Below are 16,545 nucleotides of genomic sequence, written 5' to 3' on the forward strand. Positions count from 1 at the left end.
TAATGTCAGAGGTCAGAGGACAATTGGCAGACTGGTTGGAGATGATAGGAAGGCAACAGCAACTCAAATAACCTCTTGTTATAACCAAGGAATGCAGAATAATAGTTTAAATAGTTTCTGAAATACTCATATCAAAAACTATACCACGTCCAAAGTCACTTAAATCCCCTTTTTGATGCTCAGTTTGAACTTCTAATGCATTGAATTGCAGACATGTGATTGGCTGATTAGCTATTTGTGTTAACAAGTGATTGAACAGGTGTACCTAATAAATTGACCAGTGAGTGTATATCCATGGTATAACATCCAAAAAGGTGAATGAAGAGCAACTGGACTTGTAGAGTCTTCAGAAACTTAAAGAAATACTTAAATATATGTACAATAGGCCTCAGCCCAAAAAAGAAAAAGCACAACCACATTATAAACCCTATACATGTTACTGATACAGACATATTGACTATATTCAGTCGCTGAAATATAAATATAATACTGAAATGCTGCAGCCATGAAAAATATAAATTCTGAATAGATTTGCAATCAGATGATCTCCGCTCTTTTGTGATTGGTTTTACTGTCTAGACTGATCACAGCGAAGGATGTTGCTTTGCTGGGCAAAAAAAACGGATGGGAAACTGCGATTTCATTTCTTGTTTTGTTATGTTTTGTTCTGTTCTTTGTTCTGCACCGACAAATATCCTGTGGGGGAAGAAATACTCAGATCCTTATAAATAAGAACCATCAGTACACTTCCGAATTCTCAATTACAGACAAACGTTGTGCATTTTAAAACCTTAAATATTATCAGCAAAGTGTTCTTATCATATTAATTTTAAACTGATTTAATGAATTAAGTTTAAAGAACAGAGGAAAAGAAAATGAAAATGAAAATTTCACTGTAACTTTAATAAAAAATTACATGGAAATGTAAAAGGCTCATGTGACAGTGGATTCCAACGAGAAATAGCTCTTTTTGTCACATGTTAGAAAAGTTGGAAACTACAGACGGAATCTTTTGCATTACGTTTCGTGATCCTCTTGTAAATTCTTTATGTAAAACACTACAACATTTGTGAAAGACTTATTCTAAAAAGTAGTGAATGCTGTTCCATTAATTAGTTGAGTAAAAAGCACGATATTTTAATCTGGCATGTTGTGATACCCTGCAAACAAACAAACAAACAAACAAACAAACAAACAAACAAACAGTATAAACATAATGCAAGGTTATATAAAATTGACAAATATGTTTTACTTAAATATACAGTATGTTAAGCAAAGACTGCAGCAAAAGCTAATAATAAAACAACAAAAAAGCTTGTCGTGTACTTTTGATCTCATGTAAGTAAGTAAAAAGCGGATTTCCCCAGTACCAGGAAAGGTCATCTAACCTCAGATTCCCTTACACCCACGCAGCAGCTGATACGTCACATTGCGTGTGACGTAGGCACAAAAACAGGAAGTCACACGGGCGGCTAACATGCTAGCTGAAGGCTAGCGCAGTAGTAATGGATATGCACAAAAAACAATAATTCTATGTATTTCCACGAGGTGCAACAAGATTGGCATTTTGTTCACGGTAAGGGATTTTGAACGATGCAAGTGCTTTCGTTAAGCGGTAAAGTGGTTAAATACGAAGTTAGCTTTATGCTAATGTATTAAGATAACATAATTAGCCGCAGAAAAAAAACGAAAATGTTGCTTAGATGAGTTGATAACGTTACACCCACTCGTATGTAAATATCTGGTTTGTGTCAATCTAATTGTCCCGGGTTAAACGGATGGTTAGTTGAAGGAGGGATTCACCCTACGAACATTTCTACTGTTCAACAGAAAGAAGGTGCTACATGCAGTAAACATAATGCGTGACAGATGCCAACTACCCACACAGTTTTATAAAGACATGGGCAGACAGTGTCAACATTTCCTTATCACAGACACGTTGTCTTATGCGTGCATGGTGGTAAACAGCGAGAACCTGATATAACTAAGTGGAAACTACATACTAGATGATGTCCTCGTGATATACATAGACCATCTATCATTATCTGAATACCACTGGAATTTATTTGGATGCAGTAATGCTTTATTGATGTTAAATAATCATTTTTATTCAGTGATCATGCAAAAAGTCTAAATGCTGTAAATTCCACCTCCAGAATTTTTAAAATGAAATAGATAAAGAGGCTCTAATCATGTAAATGTTGAGGCTGTAGGTTTCAGTGGCATCTACCTGGGCCGTTTATTTCAAATACTTGGGCCATTAAAAACATGAATTAATATAACGACATACAACACAACATACAGTGCAACGTGATAACTATGACCTCTGTAACAAACATACTGTAGTGCCAGTCTGAAGAGAGAGAGAAATTACATTCAGCTTTGCAAAAATGTGATTCAAACATTAATCATTCACTCAGAATGTTTAATGTTTCTGATTAACATTATGTCACTCAACTGTGCACACATATACACAAAGTACTGGTATTTTAACTTGAAAACCTTAGTCATATGTTGACTGATCCACTAACTGATGAATTTATTTTTTACCACCAATCAAGTGCACAACCACAGGGGGAATCCACAATGGGCCAATGCAGGAGAGTGGCCGCCGTGAATAACCCGTCATCTCAACGAGACTCTGAAGTCCCTGCAGAGACTACCAGAGTCATCAAGAAGCACAACATCTGCATGGTGTCTGACTTTTTTTATCCAAATATGGGCGGAGTAGAGAGTCACATTTACCAGCTTTCCCAGTGTCTGATTGAAAAGGGGCACAAGGTTGTAGTCGCCACCCACGCCTATGGCAAGAGGAAGGGTGTTCGGTACCTGACCAATGGATTGAAGGTCTACTACCTGCCCCTGCAGGTGATGTACAACCAGTCCACAGCCACCACCTGCTTCCACAGTCTCCCGCTGCTGCGCTGTGTGTTTGTCAGGGAGCGTATCACCGTTGTTCATGCGCACAGCTCGTTCTCCGCCATGGCCCACGATGCCCTGTTCCACGCCAAGACCATGGGCCTGAACACAGTATGTGACTCAAAATGTTTCTATGAATCATATCACTATGTTGCTGATAACTTGCTAAGATAAACTTAAAGAGCTTTGTGATTTCCAGGTGTTCACCGACCACTCGCTCTTCGGCTTTGCTGACGTCAGCTCTGTGCTGACCAACAAGCTTCTGACTGTGTCTCTGTGTGACACCAACCACATTGTGTGCGTGTCATACACCAGTAAGGAGAACACCGTCCTCCGTGCAGCGCTTAACCCAGAGATAGTGTCTGTTATTCCCAACGCTGTTGACCCGACAGACTTCACTCCTGATCCCTCACAGCGCCAAGACGACAGGATTACAATTGTTGTCATCAGCCGTCTCGTCTACCGCAAAGGTACGGAGAATCTCTTATGACAGACATTTTTTGAGATATTTTCCCATTTTTCCTCTGGTTACCGTAGACATTACTTTTAAAAGTGCTATGATAATGAATAAAAAAGTGGCCCTATTTTAGAAAAAAAGGTTCAGACCGCTCGAATTGACCACTTCAGTTGTACTGTAGTTGCAGGACCTTCTGTTACGTTGTGTTTTGTGCTGCCAAAAAAGTCCTGATAGTAGAAGTTGTAAGTTGTAAGTTAAATATTATGATGCTTTTGTATTGCTTCTAAGAAAATGAATCATTTGGACATAACGTAACTGGGGCTAAATTATCAGCAATAAAGGGCGTCTGCAGCTGCTTGGAGGGATTTTAATCACTTCAGTTATGCCATGTTTGTTCAGTGTTTTCCTGATGGTGGAGTCATGAACGTCATCCTAGATTAATGTGAGGGAGGCCTTTAATTGTTTAGAATATACCCTGGGTTCCTTTGTAACCTCAGCCCCTGGTTTTGTAACCCTTTTTTTTTTAACCTCGATGAGAAACGTCAACTCTACTTCTGAGATCCTCGCATAGTAGTATCACTACACTGGTTAGACTTAATTTGGCCCGGGAACTAACTTGTTATGTTATAGGTGCACTTACTTGTATGAGAATATGTGAATATGTTTGTATAATTTGTTTAACTGGTGTTTCTTTGTGTACTTGTGAAAATACGGCCTGTGAAAAACTGTTTCAGTTTGTGATAGTGATTTTTGCAGTCAATCACCTTGTTAAAGAACAGCAGGTTACGCAATATGTACTGAAACATCGAACAGTTAGAATGAGCTTATCTATCTATCTATCTATCTATCTATCTATCTATCTATCCATCCATCCATCCATCCATCCATCCATCCATCCATCCATCCATCCAGATAGATAGATTAACCCAGTATGTTACGTAAGAACCGATAAATGATTGAATTAATTTCATTGCGAAACGCCTTCACACTCTCTTCCTCTGTTCAGGAATCGACCTTCTTAGTGGAATAATCCCAGAACTCTGCCTCAAACATCCGGATCTACATTTCCTCATCGGTGGAGAGGGACCAAAGAGAATTGTTTTGGAGGAAGTGAGAGAGAAATACCAGCTCCATGACCGGTACTGCTCTTACTATCTACGTCTTTCTAAGAAGGCAACTCAGGAAATGAGTTGAAATGACATGTCTTAATATTGAAAACGTATTAGCACGAGGTTATTATATGAACTGAAAGTTGATAGTATAGCTGTCTCTTAAAAAAAAAGCAGAAAGGTGATGTTTACCTGGAATTATCCTGTCATAGCAACCCTGTGTTTGTGTGTATGTTCATCTGGTCTGTGCAGGGTGCGTTTGCTGGGGGCTCTCGAGCATAAAGACGTGCGAGGCGTTTTGGTTCAGGGTCACATCTTCCTCAACACATCACTGACTGAAGCGTTCTGTATGGCAATTGTGGAGGGAGCCAGCTGTGGATTGCAGGTTTGTTGTCAGGCACGCACAACATACAACATCAAGACGAGACATGAGTGTGTCAAGGAGGATTACAATTCACAGGGAAATTTACCTTCTGTAACGGAAAAATAAGCACCACTGAGAATTTGATTGATGAAGCAGAGGAGGTACTGTTGGAAAGGGAGTATCAACATTTTTACAGGTACATTGATGAGTGAACAGACACTGAAACAGCTTAATTTCTTTGTGATCCCTTTCCAAAAGTCCCGCTGGGACATGAATCGGCATGTTTGTGCTCTTCGTTTGCTTACTGTGCTTACTGTGTTTGTTACACTATAAATTTTAGGTTTCACCATGTTTTGACAACTCAGGTCATGACAAACAAATGTGAACTTTTAGCATCATAACGTTTTCTAGCACTATAAATACACCGAACAAAAATATAAGCGCAACACTTTTGTTTTTACTCCCGTTTTTTCATGAGCTGCACTCAAAGATTTAAAGCATTTTCTGTATACACAAAAGACCTATTTCTCTCAAATACTGTTCACAAATCCATCTGAATCTGTGTTAGTGAGCACCTCTCCTTTGCGGAGATAATGTATCCCACTTCTTAGGTGTGGCGTATCACGATGCTGATTAGACAGCGTGAATATTGCACAGGTGTGCCTTAGGCTGCCCACAACACAAGGCCACTCTGAAATTTGCAGGTTTATCACACAGCACACAGTGGATTATTACCCATAATAACTATAATATGCAGATACTAGTAAACAGTGAATAAACAAGATGAATAAAATTTACAGCAGCTCCTAGTCGAAGTGTACCAGTGTTCAGAACAAAGAGCATGATAGGGAGTAAGAATATGTAGAACAATCAGGCAATTATTCTACGGTAAAGCTCCTACTTAAATTCTACCGAAACCCATTTGGCTGAAACTAGAGTCCTGAATTCCCCCAGATTTGCTTTGAGTGTGTGGTTGCAGATCAAGAGGTCAAACATTTTTCTGTTGCCATTCCAAACTTGTGACTCAAGAGAAATCGTAGCGAGGAAAAGGGCAGTGACGAGAGTGAAGCGTTAACTGTAACACAGGACAGAGGTCATGTCCGTTGTCTTTCAGGACAAAGAAGTTTTTTTATCAGGTGCCATAAACATCGGCCCTGTTTAAATTTTATTCCCGACAGGGAAGACAATGAGACATTACGAGCACCTTCCTTAACATGACTTAGAGGTTTATTACCATGGTAGAAACCACGCGATGTTTTAGACATTTCAGTTTTTTGTTTTCACACCCACTCTCGCCTTCTTCGGAAGCATTACACTGACTTTCTTTCTAGCGTCACAGATCACCGAAACTGCCAGGTAATGATAACATCTTCTAAGCCTATGTCCTAATACAAGAAACTAAAATGTAAGTAAGAGGACACGATTAACGCATGTCGGTGTCGTGTAACCAAGGCCTGTTGCACACAAACATCTGAAGTGATTCATATGAGTTGAAGTGTAGTGAGTTTCGAAAGCTGTTTGCCCAATCCAATCCACTGTGTTTATATAGCACGATTTTAACAAACACAAGGTTTCCGAAGTGCTGCACAGCAACATAAAAAACCACAATAAACAGCACATCAGAACAAAATAAAACGACGAAGCACACAACAGGATAAACGTAATAAAATAAGATACAATCAAATCAAATGAGATAAAATCAAATAAAATAATAGGATAAAAACAAACAAGATAAATAAAATACAATAAATAAAGTGCACTGCTCACACAAGATGCAACACGCTACAAGGTGTCAAAAGCCAGAGAGTAGAGGTGGGTTTTAAGAACAGATTTAAAGGAGAACGAATTATTGCCTTAATTGAACTATAACAGAAGAACTTGAGTGCATGTAAACACGTTACTCTGATTGAGGGACAGCGCAGATCTCACCTGTACCATAAGGAGCACAAACATTACGTACGAGATTAAAAAATGTACTATTATCCATCTGGTTGTTGTTTGAGATGCCGGTCCACCGCATAAACGACTCTTGTTTATTATACAACGTAATAGGTCAACCGGAAATCGGGCCGTATTAACGTGGTATTGTCCCGCTGAAAAGACACGTATCGCCACCTAGTGTGGAAGAGGACAACAGTCATTCGATTTTCTCCGCTGCATGTAAACTGGGACAAGGACTGTAGTCAGCAAGTCGAAATTTTGAGCATAGCTCGATAAAGCTCTGCATGTAAACGCACTGAGTGAGGAGGCCTGTCTAATGTGAAGCAGCTGTCCATTCACCAGTTTTGGAGCTGCAACAGCAAATGCTTGTTCACCTCTGAGCTCAAGCTTTAGGCACTGACAGAGCGGCTGGTCAGCTGACCTGAGAGAGCGGCTGGGAGCGTAGGGGTGCATCAGCTCAGAGAGGTGAGGTGGGCCAAGGCCATTCAAGGCTTTAAAAGCAAATAAAATAATTTTAAAATGAATCCTAAAATGGACGGGCAGCCAGTGGAGTGAAGCTAAAATAGGTGAAATGTGCTCATACTTGCTTGTGCCAGTTAAAAGACGTGCAGCAGCATTTTTGCACCAGTTGAAGACGAGCAATGGAGGACGCTCTAACCCCCATATAAAGTGCATTGCAGTAGTCCAGCTGAGTGCTCACAAAGGCGTGGATTACTGTCTCAACGTGAAGGGCTGGTTTAATTGTTGCCAGCTGCCTCAACTGGAAAATCCTTGACTTCACCACAGCTTCACTCTGGCTGCCAAATTTAAGGTCTGTGTCCAATTTTACCCCCAGATTGTGCACGGTTGGCTTGTGATACTGTGCCTGATGAACCAGGAGGGTGACAGAAGATCCACCAAAGACCAGGACTTCTGTCCTTTTTCCATTAAAATTTGCACCAAACGAGCAATCAGGATTTCACGGTCCACTATATCGAAAGCTAAAGCTCAAATCTATAAGAACAAGGACAACACAGTGACCAGAGTTAGTAGCTAAAAATATGTCATTAAAAACTCTTAAAAGCGCTGATTAGGTGCTGTGCAATGTCTTAAAACTGGATTGGAAAACCTCAAGAATATTTTGTTCATTTAAAAAGTCCATGAGCTGAGAATGGACAATCTTTTCTAAAATTTTTAGAAAGGAAATTTAGAGATAGGCCTGACATTTGCCAAAACAGTAGGATCCAGCCCAGGTTTTTTTAACAAAGGTTCCACAATGGCATGTTTAAAATGAACAAGAATCACTCCAGAGGACAGACTGCTATTAATAACTGTGAGAAAATAAAATGTCTAACGTAGGAGTTGTGAGTGTGCTGTGTAACAGTAATAAAGGGAATCATCTGGCGATGATGAATGAGATGAGGAAATGGTCAACATCATTATTTTAACCGCAGTTTGGAAACTCTTGTCTTGTCGTAATGACAATGAAATGCAGTCAGGGTGTGTCACTAAAGCTGGTTGTTGGATTCACTTGTCTCACACACGCACTGATTGTCGACCATGACAAACTTCAAGTTAAACTCTTTGTTTGTTAACTTATTCATGTGGCATCTTTGACAGTTGCTTGATAGTTTCTCATAATTTAGTTTCCCCAGTCTTTTCCAGTCGGATGTTTGCAGCTCCTGATAAAACTGCTTTTCATGTTTCTTCGCACAAGTAGCAGCAATAACTATTCAGACTTTCTCCAGAAGCCTTAGAGAACCCAGAGCCTTTAACATATACTATATTTTTTATAGAATCAGTATTTATCTGTGTGTTTGTATCTCATCCCTCCCTCTTTTTTCAAAGGTGGTCAGCACTCGTGTGGGGGGAATTCCCGAGGTGTTACCTGAAGACCTGATCACCCTGTGCGAACCCACCGTACGGTCACTGTGCGCCGGCCTCGAAGCCGTCATCGCTCAGCAGAGATCGGGCTCAGTCCCTCCGCCCGCATCCATTCACGCACGCGTGCGAAACCTGTACACCTGGAGAAACGTTGCGGAGAGGACTGAAAAAGTATGTTCGCCAAAACCACCGAAACCACTTTGAGTTCAGTATCAGGATGTGCTCATCTATCTTGTCAATCAAAGCTACCCATATAGATTGTTAGATAGGATTAGGTTTTGAAAGCAGTGGTGAATCATTGCAGTACTTTCAATGAGTGGGTTGAACAAAACCGCTGTAGGGAGATTTTGTTATTCAGAAATAGGAAAGAGGTAGGGTCCCCTGTTCTCACAAGGAAGGCAGAGTTGTAGAGCAGAAAAGTAAGCGTAAGTAAGAATGAGCGAGACTGGAGGGTGTCCAGACAACATTCAGCTTTCCTGGAAACTCTGGTTTTATGTTACAGCACAGCAGCAGTTCTGAGCTCGCATGCAACAGTAAAGGGAAATAATTTAAACTGCAAGTAGTTTTTTTTTTTTCCAGTCGTTCAGCTTTCGAGTCATGATTAAACTGTCTTTCTTGTAACCAGGCTTCTGTTTTCCACTTTTTATCAGGTCTTTTCTAGGGAAGATTTTTAACATTTGGAATGAGGACTGTGTCGTAACATTTTTTGGGGGCGATAATTAAGTGTCTTCTGGAAGACAGGGGTTATTATTTCCTTTTATGTTGTGGGAAAATAAATGCATGATTAATCTGCAAAACCGGTTCTGCAGCCTCAGCCTTCAGAAGCAGGAAGCAGAGCGCTTTCAAAATAAGATGTGGGATTGTGGGGTGGTCTTATTACCTTACACATAAATGTCTACAACAACATACATGTGATTTCTTTGAGTATCATGTCTGGTTGTGTGCATGTAAATGTACTGGTCCACACAGTTGAGGCTACCATAGATAATTTGAACGTTTTCAGCCACTAACCATTGTGTGTACCCACTTAGGTGTATGACCGAGTGGCTGGAGAAGAGGTTCTTCCCCTGGACAGACGGTTAAAGAGGCTAAGGTCTCACTGCGGTCCCGTGGCTGGCTCCATCTTTGCATTTGTAGCTGTGTTAGACTTCCTCTTCCTGCTGCTCCTGCAGTGGCTGGTGCCTGACCGGGTCATGGACGTCGCTGTGGACGCCACCGGTCCTCAGGGATTGTGGAGGCAGGACACGAGCGGCGACGCGAAACACGTTCGAAGCGTGCCACGAAGCGAGCAGCAGGGACAGAAACGTAGGGACTAAATGATCTCTTCATACCTCTGCCACACGTCCAGTCGCTTACACTGTGTTGCACACTGATCAGCCACAACATTAAAACCACTGACAGGATAAGTAAATAAAACCGACTATATTGTGACGATTCAAAGTTCTGCTGGGAAACTTTTGGAAGTGGCATTCATGTGGATATTACTTAGACACTTATCACCCACCTAGACCAGACCAGACCGGGCACGCTCACCCAATAACAATGACACTGTGTGATGGCAACAGCCACCCCCAACAGGATACAGCCTGACGCAAACACACATGAAAAACAGCACGGGGTGTTGACCTGACCTCAAAATTCACTAGATCCCAAACTGATAAAGTATCTGTGGGATGTTCCGCGGAGGCACTGATGAGTCAGTTTTCGAGTCATCATAATGTTATGCCTGATCAGTGTGTGCGCTCTTGATGGTGACGACTGACAGTTTAAACATGGCTGCGTGTTCTCATGCTAACCCCAAACATTGTTTACAGTTACTTACCAAAAGGGACCTTGTGTGGAAGCATTTTCTCTCAGACATAAAAGGAGTTTTTATATTTAGTGATTAAAATAGAAATCTGTGAATTTACTTGAAAATTTTTAAGCACTTTTTCTACTGTCTTGCGTATGCACTGAACAGAATGGGTAAATGATTAATTGTGCACTCACTGGGGAATAAACCTGTTGTTAATGGTATTTTTTTTGTTAAATCTTTTGGTGAAGCTGTATATCAGAGCAAATTATTTTTACTAACTCAGATTTTATCGACGGCACTCTTTTGTTCAAATGCTTTACATTTTTCATTACTATGTGAAACATTATTACATGTAAGAAAATCCTCTCTGGAAATAAAGTGTACTACTGTAATGTCTTACATCATCTTATCTTATCGTGACCACCTTGTTCTTTATCTAGAAACTGCAGAGGCAAAAAAAATAAATAAAAGAGGGAGGGACAAAAAACATGAGACAGCTCCCTGGAATGAAGAGTGCCAGGCGAAACAGGAAGTGATAGAGGTTGGAGGATCTTCAAGGATAACAATTTGCTTTAGTGGGCTGTTAGTGCAGTAAAATGTTGCTGACTTGAGATTTTCAAGATACTACCACCACTGGTCAACATTTTAGGTCTCAAGAGTTTATTTTGATTTGCTTTGTTCTGTTATTTCTTGAAAAAACAGTAAGTTGTCAGTATCAGTTCTTGCTTATCCAAGATATCTAAAGTCTGAGAAACTTGTCCAAACGTGTGGGGTTTTTTTTCTGTTGTTGTTCCATGCATGCACGACTATAAGTGCTTTGTACGAGGGGTTTCAGCTCAGGTCCATTCCAAGGCCCATTGTTATGCACATTCAGTAGACTGTATCCCTGTATAACTGGGCTTAGGATGGGCGGGAGGTGGTAATGTGGGGGATGTGTCCAAGGACCCTGATAAGAAGGGGGAGGAAGGCCTGCTTCAGGTTTGTGTACCCGACTGGTTGAGCTCAAGTCCTGGACAGTCGTGGAGGAGTCTGTTGTTTTAATTTCCGCCATGTCCGTGGTTCAAACACAGCTTTCCTCGTGGTCACAACCTTTTCAGAGGCCTTTATACGTCTATGGTGGGCTGGTATGCAACTCCCTGATGGCCGGTAAGTTTATATTGCAAATATTGTCACGAACTTTCCAGTAACTGAGATTTACCTTGGCGCCGTGCAATCTCATACTGGAATCTAAAGTTTTCAGTTTTTGTTGTATGGACTGGTTGGAATCTGAAAACTGCGTGCAAAAAAAAAAGAAAGCAAATAATCCTTGTATCAATGTAAGAAAGAGACAATAACTTAGTGACTATTTTAAGTTTTTTGTCAAGCAAAAAAGGCTTAACCTAATGGCAGATTTTTTTTCTTACTACAAGATGCTTCTTTCTAGTAATGCTGTTTTTGCAGTGCGGCCTACAAGCTTTGTGTTTAGGGTCCGGATGACCCTGAAAAACCAGATATATTCAAATGAAGTTATCTTAACATTACAAAGACATGAGAGCAGGGTTTCCCAAATGCGAAGGTCATCCTGGTCTTATTGTGTGTGTCTCAGACTACTGGTCAGACAGAACTCCTCTCCATGAGGCGGCCTACCAGGGCAGACTGCTCCACTTGAGGAGCCTCCTCGCTCAGGTAAAACTAATATGAGCCTTTCTGGTTTTTACATCATGCACAAACTCGATGCATGATACAAAAATGTCATGCGGTGAAATAAAATTGCAAATCTGACGAGCGTTATCCGCTTGTTTATTCCTGCAGGGTTTTCATGTGGACACTCTCACCATGGACAGAGTCTCTCCTCTCCACGAGGCTTGTCTCGGAGGCCATTATGCTTGTGCCAAGTTCCTTCTCGACAACGGGGCCAATGTAAGAATTCTGTCTCTCTTTATCATCTATTGTTGTTTCAGTTGTAAACTATTAGAGTTATATTAGCTGCTACAAGCATGGGCCTCCCATGTTCTTAACCTGATTTAACCTGCTGGTGGTCAAATTGCATTATAGGTGACCAGGTTTTTGTCACCGATTCTGATACACCGAAAGCAGTGTTTTACGTATTTTAGCTATTTCTAGGATTAAATTTTGCATACCGTATGTTTCGGTTTGAGTGTTGTGTGTTATGAAACTGAGTGCATTTCCTCACATATCCCCACGCAGGCCGAGGCAGTATCAACAGATGGCGCCACACCACTCCTGAATTCTTGCAGAAGCGGGAGTGCAGCTTGTGTCAGGCTCATTTTGCAGCACAGCACCTCCATCGTCAGCACTCAGCTGGCATCTCCCATCCACGAGGCTGCAAAGAAAGGTGTGTGGGTGAACTTTTGTACAAGCGGGATTCACCTCAACACAGATTCTCACGCAATGCTCTATCTCCACCAGATCACAGAGAGTGTCTGGAGCTGCTGCTGTCCTGTGGGGCCCCTATTGACTTGGAGCTGCCAGAGGTGGGAACCCCCCTATATACTGCCTGCGTGGCACAAGCTGTAGCTTGTGCTGAGGTGCTGCTACATTCAGGTAACTATTTGTAACAGAAGGTCAGTTTCAATCACAGTGATATGGAACAGATAAGAAGAAGTGGAAGCTTTTCAAGTCCTTTTAAGTGTTGCCTTTTGCTAGTTCACGCCTAATTTTGATTAAAAAAATAATACGTTACATAGCATTGAGAACTAAAAATACACTAAGCCAGTACATAGCAGACAGTGTTAAAAACTGTTCTTAAAATGTTTATTTAACCAACCCCTCATTGCCTACATGATATCCATTGATGAACAAAAATTCTGGCTCTCTTTATGCTTTCACACAAATGATGCTTATGACCAACATTGGCACAATTATCTATTATTTCTGACCACATTGCTTCAGAAGTGGACCAAACCATTTGCAGCTTTGAGGGGTGGCTTTTAATGGATAAAAGAAAATTCAAAACACAAATAAAAAAAAATTAACAAACTGTTTTTGAAGGTCCTCCACCAAGGCACCATTTACTCCCTTTTTTCTTAGCATAAAAAATTATTCTTTTTCAGAGCTTTATTGAAAACTTGAAAAAGTTCAGACAATCAGAATATACATAGAAACAGGCAAGTGGGACCATACAAAAACCCTAAAACAATATAATGCATTTAAAATAAAATAAATAATAATGCACTTAATCAGAAATACAAATCAAATAACTAAGTAAGACAATTTGGGGTAAGTGAAAATGAGGCCCCATTTACTCCCATTCTATATCGAAGGTATACAATGACGTCACTGCCGTCTGGGGCCACGCCCCCGGAGGGGCAAAAACAATGAGACCGGGAAATATGTGGATTATCAGATCAAATTAAGGGCAATTGGACTCGACAATGATCCATACGAACTAGTATGGATTAGTTAGTTTTTGTTAATTTCAGTTAGGATAAATATAGCTAAATAACGCTAAGAGCCATAGACACTGTAGCGTGCTACCGGACGTTAGAAGGATGACGAGGAGTGATCGCAAATATTCCGTTTATTATTATTTATCGTTGGAAGTGAAATAGTTACTGTCGGCCGTGACTACGCCAAAACAACAACACGAACCAACTTATCGGACAGCCTTTCAGGAACGTAATAAGTAAGTTAAGATGTAACTTCATCAGAAAATACAGCAAAATAAATTAGCATTACCTGAAACTAAATAAGAACCACAGCACCAGGTGTCAGTCCCTGGATTCCAGTTGTTTCTTCGTAATGCAACGATCCACTTACTTCTCTTGTCTTAAGCAGTCAGAGATATATAAATAAAAGAAAAATTCATCTCTGATTGCTTTTCAAATCTATTGGTACAGTCAAACGCATGGTTTTATTTAGTTTAGTTCAGTTTAGACGCTATTAAAGCCAGTGATTCAAATTAATGCTGCTTATCTCCATGATCAACTGTGACTTTTTGCCACTCGGTGGCCGTAACCATGGAGACTTTGCTTGCTGTGACGTCACGTGCATTACCTGTATACCTACTTTTTATACATTTTTTTGCTCCTGTTGCAATTGCAATTACGACTGGGTTAACGTCTTCACCGCTTTTGGCATTTTTAAAACCCATTTTGTATAGCCCATTATTTTGTTGGTTCCAGCTTTGTGAATGTGAGAGTGCGATACTTCTATTTGTCACTGTACTACACTGAAGACCTTTGAATTTTGGACACCTTGTCAAATAGAACAAGACACATCAAAATGCTACCTAGCATGGGGGAAAATGTCTTCTGTGATTTAACGGACAATGTGGCTAATAGATTAATTGATTTGAGAATAACCAGTAAAGGAAAGAGCTCTTAATTGTAATCTTGTATGTGTAAACACAGCTGGTGCTGCTTTAGTTCCTGCTGCTCCCTAAGTGATTTCTAATTATGCCATTTCGCTTCTCCCCCGCTTCACTTTCCATGAAAACATAAGAACGGCTTCAGAGCAGTGTATCAAATTAATTCTTTTCGGTTTCATTTGCAAAAGTGTCAGATGTGGCTGAGAATAATTTAATATTATCCATAGCCTCCACATAGTTTCTCACTGCTTACTCACAGGCTGTGAGAACTCACAAAATAGTTTTTTTTTTGTTTGTTCTGTGTAGGAGCAGATGTTCAAGCAGGATGTGGGCAGGACAGTCCTTTACATGCTTCGATTCGGGGTGGAGGAGTGAAGGTGGTGGACCTGCTGCTGGACTTCGGGGCTGACAGGTGCTGCAGAAACGCAGAGGGGAAGACTCCTCTGGATCTGTCAACGGCTAACAGCGCAGTGAGATCGGCACTGCAAACAAGAGGTGAGCTGTAAATAGCAGACAAACACGCAAATTGTGCTCCAGAAACAACCTCATCCTAATTTATTTGCTTCCTGCAAGTTTTAACAGCTGTGTCCTCCGTCTTCTGACCAGGTCCTTGCTCTCTGTCTCAACTCTGTCGCTTCTGTATTCGCCGAAGTCTCGGAAAGAATCGTCTGCAAAGAGCCTCCAGCCTCTATCTTCCTCACAGTGTCAAGGACTTTCTTCTCTACCAGTAAGGTGTCACCATCTTGATTGTGTGTTTTCTTCACTCAGTTACATGTGAAATACAAACAGTGTCATTCTGAGAATGGGACATGGTTTTACTCTGTATGTTATAATACAACTGTGTCTAATTTTTTTAATAATTGCTCTTCAGAGATTAGTTTAATAAATGTTTTGGATTTGGATTTAAAGTTTGGAAGATCCAGGATAGGTTGAATTGATCTTGCAGAGACTGTTATGTGCCATATTTTGCATTTTTTTACACTTAAGTAAATTAAGTTTTCCAATTCCTATGGACTTTATTCTACATTTTTACACATCAAACTCTTTTTTATATGCACATGTGGGAATTTTCTTCATTTAACACCTTTTATCACTATCAACCTAAACCAATAGGCTGTATTAAACCTGAAGACTGAAAGCAAGAGGTTGAGTTGCATTGTGGTTAATGTTGCTGCCAGGTTTCTAAGACAAAAAGTCCACTGAATACATTAAGTACTCCTTAAAGATTAGATGTAGGCTATAGTAATACCACAGAAACAGACATATTAAAACGTGACTGTATGTTGTGTTTTGCCAACGCCTTTTCCAACATGTTGTATTCGTGTGTAAATCTTTAAATCACGTGATGAGGTTTGAATGAGGAAACTGGAAAAGACCTCAGACGTGAAGTTAATGACATGAAAAATATGGAAAGGTTTTATCGAATAAAGTGAAGTGTGTTCTGGAGGAGACTTGTGTGTTTGTGTCTTTGAAGTATAACAATATAATATGAACACTAGCTGTTGAATTGACAAAGGAATATGACTCAGATTTAGGATTTTATATCAAGAAGTAGGAAGTTATTTAAAATGAAAACTCAATAATACAGAGGAAAGAGTGAAAGGTCCAAAGATTACATTGTGTGGCTGGTGTTGCTCAAGGGGAACTAATTTCCTTTGTTCAAATGCTACCCTGAAAGGTCACCTCTGCAGAGACCCCGAAAGATCTCATCTGAGCAGATTTAACTTGACGTTTCTTAACCTACGCTGCAAAGAAAAGCTTCAGCCTTCAGCAAAAGACGGATGTGTG

The 16,545-nt window shown here is 40.4% G+C and overlaps 2 protein-coding genes across 2 annotated transcripts; both read left to right on the forward strand.

Annotated features, from left to right (window-relative positions):
* Positions 1-1,440: 1,440 nt before the first annotated feature.
* piga (phosphatidylinositol glycan anchor biosynthesis, class A) lies at positions 1,441-10,857 on the forward strand. The gene is made up of 7 exons (XM_047601540.1): positions 1,441-1,576; positions 2,562-3,030; positions 3,119-3,389; positions 4,383-4,515; positions 4,738-4,870; positions 8,618-8,824; positions 9,685-10,857. Exons 2-7 carry the CDS (start codon positions 2,587-2,589, stop codon positions 9,967-9,969), a joined length of 1,473 nt encoding a protein of 490 aa, XP_047457496.1. The 5' UTR covers positions 1,441-1,576; positions 2,562-2,586; the 3' UTR covers positions 9,970-10,857.
* A 144-nt stretch (positions 10,858-11,001) lies between these two features.
* Positions 11,002-16,196, forward strand: asb11 (ankyrin repeat and SOCS box containing 11). The gene is made up of 7 exons (XM_047601542.1): positions 11,002-11,594; positions 12,034-12,113; positions 12,240-12,347; positions 12,636-12,783; positions 12,858-12,992; positions 15,064-15,252; positions 15,364-16,196. Exons 1-7 carry the CDS (start codon positions 11,498-11,500, stop codon positions 15,486-15,488), a joined length of 882 nt encoding a protein of 293 aa, XP_047457498.1. The 5' UTR covers positions 11,002-11,497; the 3' UTR covers positions 15,489-16,196.
* Positions 16,197-16,545: the final 349 nt, after the last annotated feature.

This window comes from Mugil cephalus, chromosome 12 (genome assembly GCF_022458985.1).
Source record: "Mugil cephalus isolate CIBA_MC_2020 chromosome 12, CIBA_Mcephalus_1.1, whole genome shotgun sequence".
Classification (NCBI taxonomy): domain Eukaryota; kingdom Metazoa; phylum Chordata; class Actinopteri; order Mugiliformes; family Mugilidae; genus Mugil; species Mugil cephalus.

What these genes read in the sequence shown, in the direction of transcription:
- asb11 (XM_047601542.1), top strand. Translation starts at nt 11,498, where the DNA reads ATGTCCGTGGTTCAAACACAGCTTTCCTCGTGGTCACAACCTTTTCAG. An exon ending in ATGCAACTCCCTGATGGCCG is followed by an intron (nt 11,595 to 12,033) that starts GTAAGTTTATAT and finishes TGTGTGTCTCAG; the next exon opens with ACTACTGGTCAGACAGAACT. An exon ending in TTCTCGACAACGGGGCCAAT is followed by an intron (nt 12,348 to 12,635) that starts GTAAGAATTCTG and finishes ATCCCCACGCAG; the next exon opens with GCCGAGGCAGTATCAACAGA.
- piga (XM_047601540.1), top strand. Translation starts at nt 2,587, where the DNA reads ATGGGCCAATGCAGGAGAGTGGCCGCCGTGAATAACCCGTCATCTCAA. An exon ending in AGACCATGGGCCTGAACACA is followed by an intron (nt 3,031 to 3,118) that starts GTATGTGACTCA and finishes TGTGATTTCCAG; the next exon opens with GTGTTCACCGACCACTCGCT. An exon ending in CCGTCTCGTCTACCGCAAAG is followed by an intron (nt 3,390 to 4,382) that starts GTACGGAGAATC and finishes TCCTCTGTTCAG; the next exon opens with GAATCGACCTTCTTAGTGGA.